Source organism: Diabrotica virgifera, chromosome 2 (genome assembly GCF_917563875.1).
Source record: "Diabrotica virgifera virgifera chromosome 2, PGI_DIABVI_V3a".
NCBI classification, from domain to species: Eukaryota; Metazoa; Arthropoda; class Insecta; order Coleoptera; family Chrysomelidae; genus Diabrotica; species Diabrotica virgifera.
The window spans coordinates 168546856-168563294 of record NC_065444.1 but is presented as its reverse complement, the minus strand read 5'-3'; the positions used below and the strand labels follow the sequence as shown (position 1 = coordinate 168563294).

General features: G+C 33.3%; 1 protein-coding gene across 3 annotated transcripts in view; it reads left to right on the top strand.

The window, feature by feature from the left end:
• Positions 1–16439, top strand: part of LOC114329737 (protein tramtrack, alpha isoform-like) — a 133667-nt gene that overhangs the window by 90630 nt on the left and 26598 nt on the right. The window contains exon 3 of one of the 3 annotated variants that reach the window (XM_050642889.1): positions 4937–7056. The exons of the other annotated variants lie outside the window; for them this stretch is intronic. Within the exon in view, the coding sequence (XP_050498846.1) occupies positions 4937–5526 (590 nt within the window). The 3' untranslated portion in view covers positions 5527–7056. Of the gene's footprint in view, positions 1–4936; positions 7057–16439 lie in introns of those variants that run through there. 3 annotated transcript variants of the gene reach the window in all.

Below are 16439 nucleotides of genomic sequence, written 5' to 3'. Positions count from 1 at the left end.
GATATGAGTGGTTTTCGCAGAGATGTTGCAATAACCATATATATTTTTGAAAAGCACTATTGATGAAGCATGTGCCCATATGGATCAAAAAGCAAAAAACAAAAAAAAAATTTCAACCCCCCATTTTATTTATTTTTTTTTGCTACAGGGGTTGCACTAGGAAATTGCTTTTGGTGTCCATGCATGGGTAATAATAACATCCACAAAATGATATATGAAGCATATTAATAAAGGGCATTGTGTGTGAAGGATTCCAAGAAAATCAATTTATTTATTAATTCTTCTTTTTTTTTGGGTGGTTCCAGGGAAAAAATGGGGGTGCATTATACAAATTTGTAAATAGCACCAGTACATGGGTAATCGCTGAAAGTCTTTTTACTCTAGCATAAACGGTTCAGATGGTATAAAAAGAGGTTTTTTAAAATGTAACACCCTGTAATTAAAAAAAAGGGCAATTATCCTTAAGTAAAACCTATACCAAAAAATCAGTCAATTATTTGTGAATAATTGCCGCAGGATTTCTTCTTAATTTCCGTTACAGTTAGGGAAAAATGTATTTTTTTTTAAAACATCTTTTTTAAAAACTTGTCAACTTTAGGGCGCCACCCCTGCTAAACGGTGGATGATAGAGAGATGGTGTTGGAAATAAATCGTAGAAAATATAGTCCTCTTCATATTTCTATAAAAGAAATTTTTTGTAAAAGTTACAGGAAGGGCTACGTTCCGCAAAAACCACAAATTACCCCCTTTAAAGGGGTGAAAAGGGAGGTTCCGGGGCGAAATTTTTTCAGAAAAAGTTAGTCTTATAATAAGCACCCCTTGATATACCAGAAAAAAAATAAAACCGGACTTGTGTCCATTTTGCAAGGTTCAACCTTTGTTTCCTACACTATATATAGGATCTTATAATTCGATTCCAGCAATAAAATTGCTGGTAAATAACTTTTCCATGAATTTTGCTAATTAGCCCAGAGTAATTTAGTATTGATGGGTCACAGTATTTTTTACAACGGAAATAATCAAGTATCGTGCAGTGATTGAATTTGTATTTTTGGAAGGTTTAAAAGCAAAGGAAATTTATGAACGAATGTTGAAAGTGTATAAGGACTCTTCGCCTTTAATTATTATAGTAGACAGTGAGTTGCTCAATTTTAACGTGGTCGTTCAAGCCTTGAAGACGATCCACGTCAAGAACGCCCAAAAACAGCAACCACACCAGAAATCGTAGAAAAAACACAGGATATATTATTGGAAACTCGTCGTTTAACTGAAAGTGATTTAGTAGAATCCCTAGGCATTACATTGGGCAGTGTAAGCAATATTTTGGCCGCAGTATTGGGTTTCAAAAAGCTGTGGTCACAATGGGCGCCGCATTTGCTGACAACGGATCACAAACACATTCAAATGCGACTTTCTCAGCAATATTTAAAGCGTTTTGGAAAGGATTAAGTAGATTTTGTGTGTCCATTTATCACAATGGATGAGACTTGGCCTATCACCATGATCCTGAATCAAAACAAAAGGTTAAAGAGTGGCCGAATCTGTTTTTTGGGCTCCAAAACGAGTTTGTGTCCAGAAATCGTCCAAAAAGATTTTAGCATCAGATTTTGGGATGTTAGAGGAAATATTTTGTGTGGATAACTTGTAAACTGACAAAACAATAAATTCTGGATATTATTGTATCCTTTGAGACCTGGTGAAGGAAAAAATCGTGAAAAAAGATCCGGTGTCCTATGAATATTTTACCAATGGCTAAAATCCATGAAGTAAAGTTTGAATTGTTATAGCATCTGCAGTATTAATCAGATTTGGTTCCTAGCGAGTTCCATTTGTTTCAATACCTAAAATAATTTATGCGTGAAAAGCGTTTTTCATCAAATGATGAGTATATAACAGCTGTGGAAGCGTATTTTGCAGCCTTCCTGTTTCTCCCTGAGGGATGGAATTTATAAATCGAAATCTCATTGACACACGTGTATTAATGTTCAGGAAGGAGTACTGAATAATAAAGTGTATTTTAAGTCATAAAATTGTGTTTTTCTGATCGAACTGCAAAACTCATTGAACAACCTAGTACTAATATACAAATGAAAAATACCGATTAGCTATGTTTTACGACCCGGTTTGGCTTGTGTTCAACATCAGTAAATTGCTAAATGCTTTTTTTTATTTATTTCTATGACTAAAATTAGACTTTATTTTTTTATACTGTCAGATTGTATCAATTGTATTACCAAATTCTTTTTGTTTTCAGAAAAAAATATTAGTTGTAGTATCCTCGATGCCATTGGTTAATGTATTTAAAGTTAAAATTCAACCAAGATTTTATTGGGATTTCTAACCATTTATTTTGATATTAATTATGATTTATAAAATCATCCCTATGTAGAAATAAATTCTTTTGTGGTGGTGTTATTTATACATTCAAAGTTATTAAATATTCATATTATGCTAACGAGATACGTAATTATATCAGAATTATCCGACGTTGGCGATCACCATTGCTTCTCGATCTTTTGCAATATGGAATAATTGTCCTGCATTTGATATCTGAGTCTATTCACGAATGTTTTTTAACCTCGAAAGTTATTTTCTTTCTACAGTTCTACGACCCTCTGTTTTGCCTTTAAGGATCAATTGTAATATTTTATATCGATTTCCAAAATAATAAATACATTCAAAAAATATTAAATTATAAGACATAACTGTACCTATAAAATTTTTCCTGCAACTTGCAAATGTAAATGCCATAACTGGCTTATACGGATGAAAGTCTTGAATAGGGATATAGAATTACACTCACATCATAACTCAAATTTCGTAAAAATCTGTTATTTATAGTCTACAATAGTTGCGGATACCTGTCGGCTAGGGATAGCGGTTGTTGACAAAAAACTGGTTTTCGTTTATACCGGTTTTTTTAACTTACGGTTTAAAAAGGCGGTTATAACCGTTCAAAAATACCGGTTATTCCAAAAACCGGTTTTCGGTTTTTTTTAATCAATAGCAAATACTCCATAGGTAAAAATGTTACATTTATATTGCACTTTTTCCTCCCGAATAATTCGCCAACCATTTCAACTTATTAAAATTTTCCCAGACTCTTTCAAGTAACCCTAAAATTGGGCGAAAGTACCCCCAATCTGGCAACTCTGCTCCCAAAAGTGATGTTCCATCTACCGATTTTTCAGCAGATCTACAGAATTTGATACCTATCTACAGATCTACCGAAATGTCCCTCGTATCTACCAAGTTTAAAAAATATCCAAATGCACTTATATTTTACAAAAAAAAAAAAAAAAAATCGATAACCCAATTCATCTTTTATTTCTATTACCATAAAAAAATTCAGTAGTATTTTTAATACGTGTGTATAATACCTTTTAATTCCTAAGAATTATTATGTATTGTTTGTTTAACAATTTCATAATGGAGATTCCTAATCATATTTCGGTATTCACAATCATAACATCCAAGAGACTCAAGTAAAACCAATTACTAGATGATCAGATGATGGTTGGAATATCTATTTCAAGCTGAAATTTTATGTAAATATTATCCTCTAAATAACTACCAAACTATAATAAAACTTAATTGTTTCATAATAGCTGATGTGGCACTTTGGTCCTGTTCTTTATTTAGAAAATGAAATTTGAATTATGGTTGTTCGGAAAAATTACGTACCTATTAGCATATTATTTTTATAATATGTTTGTATTATAATGATTAGGATCGAAAATGAATAGAAAACTCTTGTTTTTTTCTGAATTCATTATTTTTTCTGGAGGTAACTCATTCGGTTTTTCACCGGTTATTACTTTAAAAAGAAAAAAACTGTTATAACCGGGACAAAAAAATAACCGTTAAAACCGGTTGTTCCGAATTAAAAAACCGGTTTTAGGTGATAACCGGTAGGTTTTTTCCATCCCTACTGTCGGCGACTAGTCAGTGATAAATTGTTAGAAAATCGCATGCGCACTTTTAAAATAATATAAATAATGTCGTTAATAGATAAATATCCAAGGTATATTTACCTAATAATATAATTTAATAATTAGTTAATATAGTAAAAGTAAATATAGCTTGTAGATGAGGTTAGGAGTTGTCGGCGACAAATTGTCCAGGGTATCCGCCAACGCACTTAATATGTGCACCGTTCTCTACTTATTCTACTAATGTTGACACATACCTCAAACAACGTTGCAAATATCTGTCAGTCTTCTACATCCTTTGAGAAAGAGGAACAAAAGTGGATAGTCGTTTCTAAGTTAGACTGCTTCTGTGTTTCATTGAAACACGAGTCGGTTGTTCATTCACGTTAGATGTATGTGTTATACGGATCTGTTCCAGTATTGCCGATTTTGTTCTTCGACGGAGTTCATCCTTGGTATACCAATAAAACCACTTTTATGCATTTTTAATACTATTGAGATTCATCATCAGTTGGCGCATACAGCCCTTCGTGATCATTGGCCTCCCTCAAAACAGTCTTCCCTACTTTCCTGTCGAGTGTCTATCTTCTCCACCCCCTTACCACTTAAATCTTCCTTCACTTAAATGTTCCTTCGGACATCTGAGTTTAGGTTTCGCCCTTTGTTCTTCCCACTGGCGCATCGGCCTATTTAGCATTAAATATATTTTAGCAGGATCACTTGTTTATCTTCGAATCTCTCAACTTTTTATAACGTTAGGTTGAACAACGTGCATGGTAGCGCATCTCTTTGACGCAATCGTTTAACACACTGTTATTTGAATTGGACTTACTACGAAATCAGAATCCGTTCAAAGAAACTATTTAGCTCGGCTCTAACATGATATATTTAGCGGATAAACATTTCCAAACTATAACGTTTTTATTGACTTTATGCAATACATTCTGCCATTCTGCATGTTTTGTTGGAGTATTAACATATTTTGACTTGTTTATATTTTTCAGGTGTGAAAGAAACAGCTACCTCTATTAGTACTAACAGTAATGCACATATAAATTCAACGGTACAAGACATATCATATCAAGATTCATTGCATTCAGATGATCTCGAAATAGAAGAAGATACTGAAAATGATTTACAGACAAGTTGTGAAAATTCAGATCAAACATCGGACAAAGCTGCAATAGAAAATTGTACGAGTAGTAGTGGCACTCCAAAGAAACATAGGAATAAGGGTATTATTGACTTAGACGATTTTGCTCAATATCAAATAGTTTTAGATGATCCTACTAACTACAACAAAAATTACCTTTTTAATTCTGCAAAGAAAGCTAAAGATCATGAAAAATCCGCACGAGATTTCTGTGTTAGAGAAAAAGATAACCTCTACAGATGCACAGTTTGCGACAGAAATTATACTCATATTAGTAACTTTTGTAGACATTACATGACTTCACATAAGATGGATGTGAAGACGTATTCATGTCCTTTATGCGGAAAGGAGTTCACAAGAAGAGATAATATGGTTGCTCATTTAAAAATTATACACAAACAGGTTCCAGTGCCTTACATTAATAAGTGTAGTGATTATTAATAGTGGTGCTAATCTACTTTCCTGGGTGGTATTTATAGATAATCATTTTTATATAGTTGGTTTATGTAGGCTCTGATCACAGAAGATGGTATACAGACAAATAATCCTCGACAAAAAATCCCCAGACAAAAAATTCCCGCAAAAAACCCCACAAAAAATCCCCACAAATAATTCCCAGACAAATAATATTCGGATAAAAAATCCCCACAAAAAATTACGTCAAATAATCCCCACAATTTTTTTTGGACAAAATATCCCTCCAAAAAATTCCGGACAAAAAATTCCCAAGAAACATTTGCTGCTGAATAGTTCTCAAGTTTTCCCGGGAACGCAAATGTTTTTCAGCCTCAGTGCATGAGGGTATAGCAATCGCCATGAAACCGTTTTTGGGCACGAAAATAATGATTAGCAATTAAGATTAAGCATGAATTGTAATTTCGATTACCAAATTTCGAATTCCAATTCCATGCCGAAAACTTCAAATTTTACATGACAAAATAGTGTTTTTTCAAAAATTTTGATTGTAATGCAAAAAAACCTGTTCCTTTTTGTAAATTTAACGACAACAACATTTGGTCATCAGTTTCAATTCAATGCAAGCAACAATTCAAAAACCTGCTTCAAAATCTTTCAAAACCTGTGGTCTGCGTCTTCATAACAAAGGTAAATATTCGTAATAGCGCAAAAATGTATTTATGGATGCACACAGATCCCCAATTCCGTTTTTTAAAAAACGGATATGGAATAGTAATGCCCATAAATTTGTTCCCAAAATTACCAAAAAAAGTCAAAATAATCGAAAAACGGTGTATCTTGCCATGCGTGGTTCTAACATTGGAATTGAAATTAGTGTAATGAAATTTCGGAAAAAAATTCAATTGTTTTAATACATGCAAAATCTTATACTGATATAATAATATCTGATCTCTAATGTTGTTTGCAATATACAGCAAGGAAAAACAATATATTATGCTCCCTTAAGCGTCATGAGATACCACTACTATTCGGCAGCAAATATTTCTTGGGGATTTTTTGTCTGGAAATTTTTGTGGAGATATTTTGTCCAAAAAAAATTATGGAGATTATTTGTCCAGGAATAATTTGTGGAGAATTTTAGTCTGGAATTATCCTAGTTCCTATGTATGTTGTTATTTGTGATAACAAAAATTTATATCAATTTTTATATCTCAGACTGGAAAGCCACTGTTATCCAGAAGTATCTTCTTGGTAATCCCGTTGATTGTGTTAAACGCTCAAGCTAAGGTTGTAATCTCTCGCAATGTAATCTCTCGCAATAATATATTAAAATCGCGAAAAATGGCTCCACGAATAGACAACTTATTCTAAATTTTTATACACATACGAAACTACTGTGATCAAAGCCTAATAACCATGCATGCCTTTGAACTTAAAAAATTAACGATATTTTTATAATAAAGAAATTCTGCCTCAAGACTGAATAGGTATATATTTTAAAAATATGTATTAAATCTCTATATAATTATTGTTATTAAATTACCTATATCTTAAGTTTTTGGAACTGTATTTAGAATATATGTATATTTTTGTTATACTGAACGACATTTTCTCTAGATTAATAGTAGCCTAGTAGTTCTGACATCAACAAAGTCAAGTCAGGGTGGTTGTTAATACTCGAGTTTTTTATAAAAATTTTCTTACTAGATATATTTATTATGGAAAAAATATTATCTTACAACTCATAGTTGGCATATGTATGGTAAATTATAAGTAACATACATAGTATGATCATATCAGAATTCCAATGATTACCAACACCTATCAAGGAGTACATTAAATATTCCATGATATCTGACCAATATGCTCACCCATGATATCCTGTGGCAATAGTTGGCTTATCTTCTTTATCAACTCTATGTGTACATACTGGACCAAGAAAAAAATAATTTTAAGACGGCTGATTCTTTCATATATTGTTCCCTATGCTTCCTTCTAACACCGTACCGGCCATCTGGCTACTGATACAGGTTGCGTTCATTACTGCGCAGCACACTTGTACAGGTAAACATATCGAATTTAAAATTATTGTAAGACGAAAAATGTTTTTGTCATTACTTTTTAAACATTATTAGAATAATGAACTGTAATTGCCAGACATTTCTGTGGTTTAAAAAGTAATGACAAAATATGTTTCATCCTAAAATAATTAAAATTCAATATACAGGGTGATTGATGAGTGTGATAAAGCTCAGGAGATCCGCTATAGTAATAGATGGCAATAAAAGTTAATAATAAAAATTTTAGCCAGCTTTCAGCTTCACATTACGAAATTAGTTAGATTGTTACAGGGTGTTCGATAACATAGTGGCAGACCAAACTTATGTTTTTTTAAATGGAACACCCTATATTTTATTTTATATTCGAAATCCTCTTAACTTCCCCATCACAAAAATATAAAGGTTTGTTATGTTATATAGGGCTTTTAGGAAGTTATAACCAATTTTTTATGAAAATCTTAACAAGTTCAGCTCCCTGTATAAATAAAAAAAAGCACAACAGCGATGGTTTATTTGTGCCATATTTTTTTGTTGATTGTGAAAATTTTTAAGAATTGTTGATATTGCTAATTTTCCTTATATCGAATACAGGGTGAGTCAAAACGCAAGTACATTCTTTTCTCAGAAATTTTAAATGGAACACCCAGTATTTTATATTACTATCGAAAAATATCATTACCGTACCTTAATTTTTGTATAATATTCCCTATGCCTAAATTTGTCAGTTTTCGAGATATTTTCATTTTTCAGAGCAAGTTATTAATTAGGGTGTTCTATTTAAAATTACTGTGAAAATAATGTACTTGCATTTTGACTCACCCTGTATTCGATATAAAGAAAATTAGCAATATAAACCATTTTTATAAATTTTGACAATCAACAAAAAAATATGGCACCAATAAACTATTGCTGTTGTGCTTATTTTTATTTATACAGGGAGCTGAACTTATTACGATTTTCTTAGAACATTGGTTATAACTTTGTAAATACCCTGTATAACATAACAATCATTTATATTTTTGTAATTGGGAAGTTAAGAATATTTCGAATATAAGATAAAATATAGGATGTTGCATTTAACAAAACATAAGTTTGGTCTGCCACGATGTTATCTAACACCCTGTAACATTCTAACTAATTTTGTAATGTGAAGCGCAAAGTTAGCTACAATTTTTGTTATTAACTTTTATTGCTATCTATTACTATAGCGGATCTACTAAGCTTTTTCACACTAATCAATCACCCTGATTTTGTGTTTACCTGTACAGGTGTGCTGCGCAGTAATACTAACAACCTGTATCAGCAGCCAGATGGCCGGTACGGTGTTCGAGGAAGCATAGGGAACAATATATGAAAGAATCAGCCGTCTTAAAATCATTTCTCGAAAACGTTGCTAGCTCCTAGACCATACTGAACGCATATGAAGAGTACAGGGGAAAACAAAGAATGTCACATTTTATACATATTGAGATAAACACGAATAAAGATTGAATTCTTATGGTACCTAAAAACTACTTAGGATGATTAATTATTTATATGGGAAATAAGCCACAATTAAAATGAAAAAAATAATTTTATTAACGTTTCGACGCCCAAATCGGGTGCCGTTGTCAAAATACAAAATATTACTAAAATAAACTAAAGTGTTGTTGCTTATTATTTCCCATATAAATAATTAATCATAAAAATGCCACAAGGAAATAGCTTCAGAACAACACTACTTAGGATATTCTTACCAGAATTCTAGCAATTCTTATTCTGTAATCTTAATATAATATGAATCTATATTAACTTATTAATTTAATGATGCACCAAAAAACTCCTAAAATTCCTTATTTTTGTTCAGTGGCGTGTGGACAATTCTGGTCCTACGAACGGATAAAAGTTCTTAAAAAAATTTTATAGACTGATCGTTATGTTTATTGTCTTGAATCGATAGCCTAGTCGATAGTACGCAGTTTTTGCTACCACATAGCGAGAAAAGCCAAAATTAATGAAAAAGTGACCTTCCTTGTTTTTCCCCTGTACTCTTCATATATTCTGTGATACTAATTCGAAGTGCTCGAAAATGGAATTTTTTAACAATCAAATATTCGATATTCTTCTTTCTCAGCTTTTCCTTTTCCAGGAGTCGCTGCTTCTTACTTTTCTTCGCCAATTACTTATGTCCACCGTATTCTTCTTCACCTTGACCTTTCTCTTTTAAGTCCTCTGTCACACAGTTCTTCCATCTTCTCGGATTTCCTCTATCAACTTTTAACAGCTCCCACATAGAGGTCCTTCATCCCACATTTTTGTATATCTTTCCTTTCAGGCACAGAGTAGAAATATTTGAGATACGGTATATATAAAAGCTAAATTCTCTCTCCCCAATGGCTCTACATCCCAAGTCGGACCCTAGGCTCCCCCAGTATCCTAAGGCTACGGCTCCACGGGCTGGAAATTGACGCTAGCAGTAGCCGCAAAACGAACTTAAGGTTCCGCAGAACGGAATAGGAATAGCCGAACTGTACCGACTACAGGACTTGTGCGTAGTCGGTTCAGTTCGGCTATTCCTATTCCGTTCCGTGGAACCTTAAGTTCGTTTTGCGGCTACTGCTAGCGTCAATTTCCAGCCCGTGGAGCCGTAGCCTTAGTTGCTTTACTAGGCTGCTCTCCTGTAGTTATCCACCCTCATTATCTCTTTAGCATCGGTTCTCACTTCGCCTATGCACCTCTTCCTTGCTCTTATTATACTGGCCGATGTCTCGCCATAGTTCCACTAAGCGTTCTACTAGGTGTTCCAGTTATTATCCATTCATATAAGGTAACCCGCACAGCACAATCTTTATAGAATCTATAGGAATAAAAGGCAGGTTTCGAGCATCTGGTTTATTAAATCTGGCCCAAGTATACTTTCGATAACTTAGCATCATCAGGGGCATCTGAAATAAGCCAAAAAACGCCATTGTAGCAAAAGAAGTAGGTGGAAAATCTTTGACAAAAAATGGAAGTTTAAGTTAAACAAAAAATTACAATAGCCTAGACTTACTTCGTCAAATTAGGCAGATATCCCAACAAAGTGCAACATTGGCAAGAAATTTAAAAAATTTTAAACTAATAAATTCATATAACATATACACTGTACAAAGGACAAACAGATCAAAATTAATTAAATAAAAATTGCTACATCTTAGCAAGTCAAAATGAAAGAACAATGAATGACACTAATGACAGTTCCTTATTATGGCGGTAGTGTTCACGTAAGTGACAAATGACAACTGATGTGACTTTGACAAATATTGTGTACAGTCACTACATGGTGGACTGCATATTACAATAATTTAGTGTAAATTGAACACTGAACCCAAGTAAAACGAAATAGTAGCACAACGTAAGCCAGAGAATGACATTAGGTGTGATTAAAAAAAAGAATGTGTGTGTACTTTGTACGCACGTAAGAAGTTATACTTCTATTATATGATTTAAACGAAATTAATATACTTTTTATTTATATTTTGTTTAAATATTAAACTAATTTATACTTACTACTTCTCAAACATTTTTATTAGAACAGTGCCAACAATTAAAATAATAAAAGAATAAAACACACACAAACACATTAAACAAGCCACAAATGATGTCTGAACATTAATTGTCGAAAATTTTTTGAACTAAATACGTATTTTCTGAAAATACAATTATATAATAAATATACTTACAATCATAAAATGTATTAAAAAAAACAAAAAGAAAGTTTCTATTGGGACTCGAACCAGCGCTGATAACAGCGGTTGGTATTGTAATTCATTCGCCTTCTCCGCTTAGCCACGGACACTATGTGTCATTATTTACGAAGATCGACTAACTAAACGGATTAAACTTGTGATATTTTGATATTTTGAAAATTGATCAAATTATTTTAATTTTGAATTGAAATGATTTAGAATTGAAAAAATACAACAAAACATAGAGTAAAAAAACAATATATTAGGTGAATATTGATAGAAATTTTGATGGTAATCAAATTATATAAATAAAAGTATTACATACTATGTATTTTGGCAGATCAAATAGGTAGGTTTATAGGCATGATACATTAACAATTATTACGTACCTGTTACTTTTAAAAACTATTTAAAAGTCACTACAATATTATAAACTTTTTTGTTTCTGTCCTCACAACAATAAAACTAATATACATTTGTTTACCTTTACCTTTACCTCCAAACCACAGCTGCCATATCGGATAATTTTTGACATGTCATTTGAACATCCAATCAGAACAAAGTTATAATGCGCATGCGCCGGGCTGTTAGGTTTTAACATATAAAAAAATCACCCTGTATCGCCGGTAAAGAAGTATAACTTCAAAAATTATAAATTTGATGATGGTTGGATTGTGTAATCCAGTTCACAAATTCAAACTTGTCAAAAAAAATAAATTTAGTTGTTAATTGGTGACAAATGATGTAGTTGACATGGAATGGATGTGAGAACTGGATAGCAGACAACTTATATGGTTGGTTGTAGCAAATGTATTATATAAAGAAGAAGAAAATTAAACTACGGATTTGAGTTGAATAATACTTAAAAATTAAAATTAGAAATTACTGAACTATGAAATATTGTTTTACCACTGCTTAGTCAAACCTGAACTCAGTGAGCAAAACAAATTAAAAGTTATCTCTAAGGTCAAACACACTAAGGCCTGACACTTAAATTTGTTTTGCTCATTCAGTTCAGGTTTGACTAAGCAGTGGTACAACAATATTTCATATTTCAGTAATTTCTAATTTTAATTTTTTTAAGTAATATTCAACTCAAATCCGTAGTTTAATTTTCTTCTTCTTTATATAATACATATGCTACAACCAACCATATAACTTGTCTTCTAGCCAGTTCTCACATTCGTTCCATGTCAACTACATTTGTCACCAATTAACAACTAAATTTATTTTTTTTGACAAGTTTGAATTTGTGAACTGGATTATACAATCCAACCATCATCAAATGTATATTTTTTTTTAATCACACCTAATTTCATTCTCTGGCTTACGTTGTGCTACTGTTTCGTTGTACTTGGGTTCAGTGTTCAATTGACACTAAATTATTGTAATATGCAGTCCACCATGTAGTGACTGTACACAATATTTGTCAAAGTCACATCAGTTGTCATTTGTCACTTACTTGAATACTACCGCCATAATAAGGAACTGTCATTAGTGTTATTCATTGTTCTGTCATTTTGACTTGCTAAGATGTAGCATACTTTTTATTTAATTAATTTTGATCTGTTTGTCCTTTGTCCAGTGTATGTTATATGTATTTAATGGCGTTTTTTTGTCTTATTTCAGATGCCCCTGATTTTGCTAAGTTGCGAAAGTATACTTGGGCCATATTTAATAAACCAGATGCTCGAAACCTGCTTTTTATTCCTATAGATTCCATATAGTCGAGCATTCAACCTACTTCTATTTTACAATCTTTATATTTTTGCATAATTTGTTATAGAAGGTTTTTTTGTTAATATTGATCTCTTGATATAATCTCGATGATTAATATCTCGTGGTTGAAGCTTGTGCTCCACATACCATTGTCGCAAATGGGTCCCAATATCTTTCTCTCAGATGAACTAATAAGGTTAATGTTTTTTCTGTCATGATCCATGTCTCTACGCCATATGTGGCTACTAGTCTTATGATGGTTTTACCTATTTGGAATTTTACTTCCCTGTAGGTGTCTTTGGATCCACACACTCGCGACAGAGAGAAGTGTGCTCTATCACTAATTATTCTTCTCTGTATTTCCTCCTCGCTGTCGTCCTTAGTTGTAGACTTAATAAACAATGTATTTTTTGGTTTTATACGATATTTTTCTTCTAATGTTCCATGAATATAATAAACAGAGTCGGAATCAGCCCATCTATGTTTTGGACCTTTAGTTATCTGGATAGGTCTGCCAGTTGGTTTTGGACTCATACTTGTGCTTGATGTGAGTCATGATTAACATTAGAAGAACTATAATCATGCGTTCCATCTGAAAAATATACCACACAATACTGAAAACCAGTAAGTACAAATGGTATATATTCAATGAAATATAAGGTGCTGCATAGGAGGGGGAATAAACACCCGCCTATCTCTTTTAATGACCATCTAGGCTACATTTAGTGCAACGTCTACAATTAATAATTATTTTTAAGAATATTACTTAGACCTTAAAGTAACAAACAAAAATATACATATTTATTTTTTTGTGCAATAAGCACTTCATCAAAAATGAAGTGTATAATGTTTGTAAAACCAAATTATTAGTAATGAAGATTGAATTAACCAAAGATAGAATTTTTTGCCGGTTATAAAAACCAACCAGAAAAGGCTGATAAAATTAAGATATTTTTAAAATACTTCGATCTTTTTTATCACTTTTGTTCCTAAGGAATGCATCAGCTGATTGACTTTAAAGGAATGATATCATAGACCAGTGTGGTCCAACCTCAGGCACGCGGGCCGCATGCGGCCCGAGGCTCGTTAAACTGCGGCCCCCGCAAACAAATTTCAAAAATATTGCCATTGATAACTTTTACCTGTTCCAACCCTAACTTTCCGTAATCTTAAGAAAGTAGTTAACCTTGAACACCCACTCCCGATGAGCGGGCAGTTAGCTTCAGTCAGCTGCACGTGTCGTGTTGAATTAACAGTGGCGAATAAATTGAATGTTAAATTCAGAATGAGTAGTGCCAAAAAAACGCAAAGTTTTCGAAGAGAATCTTACGTTCCAAGGAAAATAGGAAAATCAATATTTCTTCATCGCATTAAGAGGCAAACCTCAGTGTATTATTTGTTGTCAAGTACTCGCGGTATCAAAAGAATACAATATTAGTAGGCATTATGAAACCCAGCACAAAACAAAATACGACAAATATCAAGGTGAAGCTCACAATACTCTTGTAAAAGAACTTAAAGCTAAATTGAATAAACAAAAATCTCTACTTACAAAACCGACAGCTGTTCAATCATCAAGCTTAGCAGCATCATATATGAAGTATGTTTAGAGCTTGTCAAAAGTAAAAAAGAATTTAGAGATGGAGAACTGATCAAGCGGTGTGCCGTTAAAATGGCGCGATCCTTTGGGGATGAAAAGATGGCCAACATTTTTGAATGTGTTTCAGTTTCCCATCAAACTGTATCTAGAAGAGTTGATGAGCTGAATACTCATGTATTAAAAAAAATGGTCGACACAGTTCGTGATTGTTTGTACTACTCCTTAGCCCTGGACGAATCTGTTGATATTACTGACAAAAATCAGCTAATAATTTTTGTTAGATGCATCAGCGAAGATTTTTGTGTAACTGAGGAAATTCTAAAACTGCACCACATGGAAGACGGGACCAAAGGTATAAATATATTTGAAGCATTTAGTGACGCTGTGAAAAATACAGGCGGTTTTCAAAAGTGTGTTATGTTTCATTGCATTATCCATCAAGAGGCTTTCTGCGGAGAGATAATTAAAATCAACGATACTATGAAAACTGTAGTGCAGATAGTAAACAGCTTAAGAGGAGGAAACAGAGCTCAGCGACACCGAAAATTCATCTCCTTCTTGGAGGAATTAAATACTGAATATAAGGAGGTCCCCCTACATTCGGAGATACGCTGGTTGAGTGCAGGTAAATGCCTTAGAAATTTTTTTTCTTTAAGAAAAGAGATAGTACTGTTTTTTGAAACGGAAATTGTTATTAACACGGACGTATTTATAACAAAGCTTAAGAACAAAACATTTTTTCGTGAACTGGCATTTCTAACAGACATTACCTCTCACTTGAACACATTAAACCTACAACTCCAGGGGAAAAATAAGACAGTATCACAGTTGGTTAGTCAAATTGAGATATTTCGCAAAAAACTTGATCTTTTCGAGAACTGCATGAAAATAAACGACCTCAATAATTTTCCTGCGTGTTTAGAAATAAATCAAGAAGAAACTATGGTCGATTTCTCCAGGTTTGCAAAAGTTCTTACAGAAATACAAAGAGAATTCGATGAAAGGTTTTCGGAATTTGATGCACCCAGCCGGGCAGACCAATTTGGTTGTATGACCGTTCGATTCCAACAGCCCGGCTTCGCCACCCAAAATCTGTTGAGCTGGGACGTGTGCAGCGTTGTTAGTCAACCTTCTACTCCGACCTCCGACTTCAACACGGATGAATTTGTTAATAATTTCTAACGGTGGCTTGTGTCAAGCGGTGGACACAAGTTACGTGTTAAGTATGCTAAGATCTATAATATAGAGTACATAATTATGTTTACTTGGTGCTTACGACTCAACATAAACATATCCACGCAGAAAACAAAATGCATTACCATTGCGAAAGACCCAATTAGATGCAAGCTCGTGGTAGAGGGGAAACCCCGTAGAACAGCTAAACGAGTTCAAATATCTAGGTGTAGAGTTATCAAGTTATCATGACCCAACCAGAGACCTAAGGACAAATTAACAAGGCCGCTGTCTTGTCCGGATGTTTGAGCGATGTGGTCTGGAATAACCCATATATGAGAATGGATAGCAAAGTTAGAATTTATAAAACTTGCATCGCCCTGTCATGACCTATGGCATTGAATCAAGAGAAGACACCAGTAAAACGAAAAGCATGCTACGAACAGCCGAAATAAAGAGCGATAACAGGGAAGAGAAGAAGAGATAGAATACGAAACAACATCAACAGGGAACAATGTGGCGTGCAAGATGTAGTCAGATGGAGCAGGCAAAGACGAAGAGAATGGTTCAGTCATGTAAAAATAATGAAGGAGCACAGACTACCAAGAATTATGCTAGAAGGAAAACCAGCAGGCAAGCGTCCACCGGGAAGACTACCAAAAAGATGGAGAGATAGCT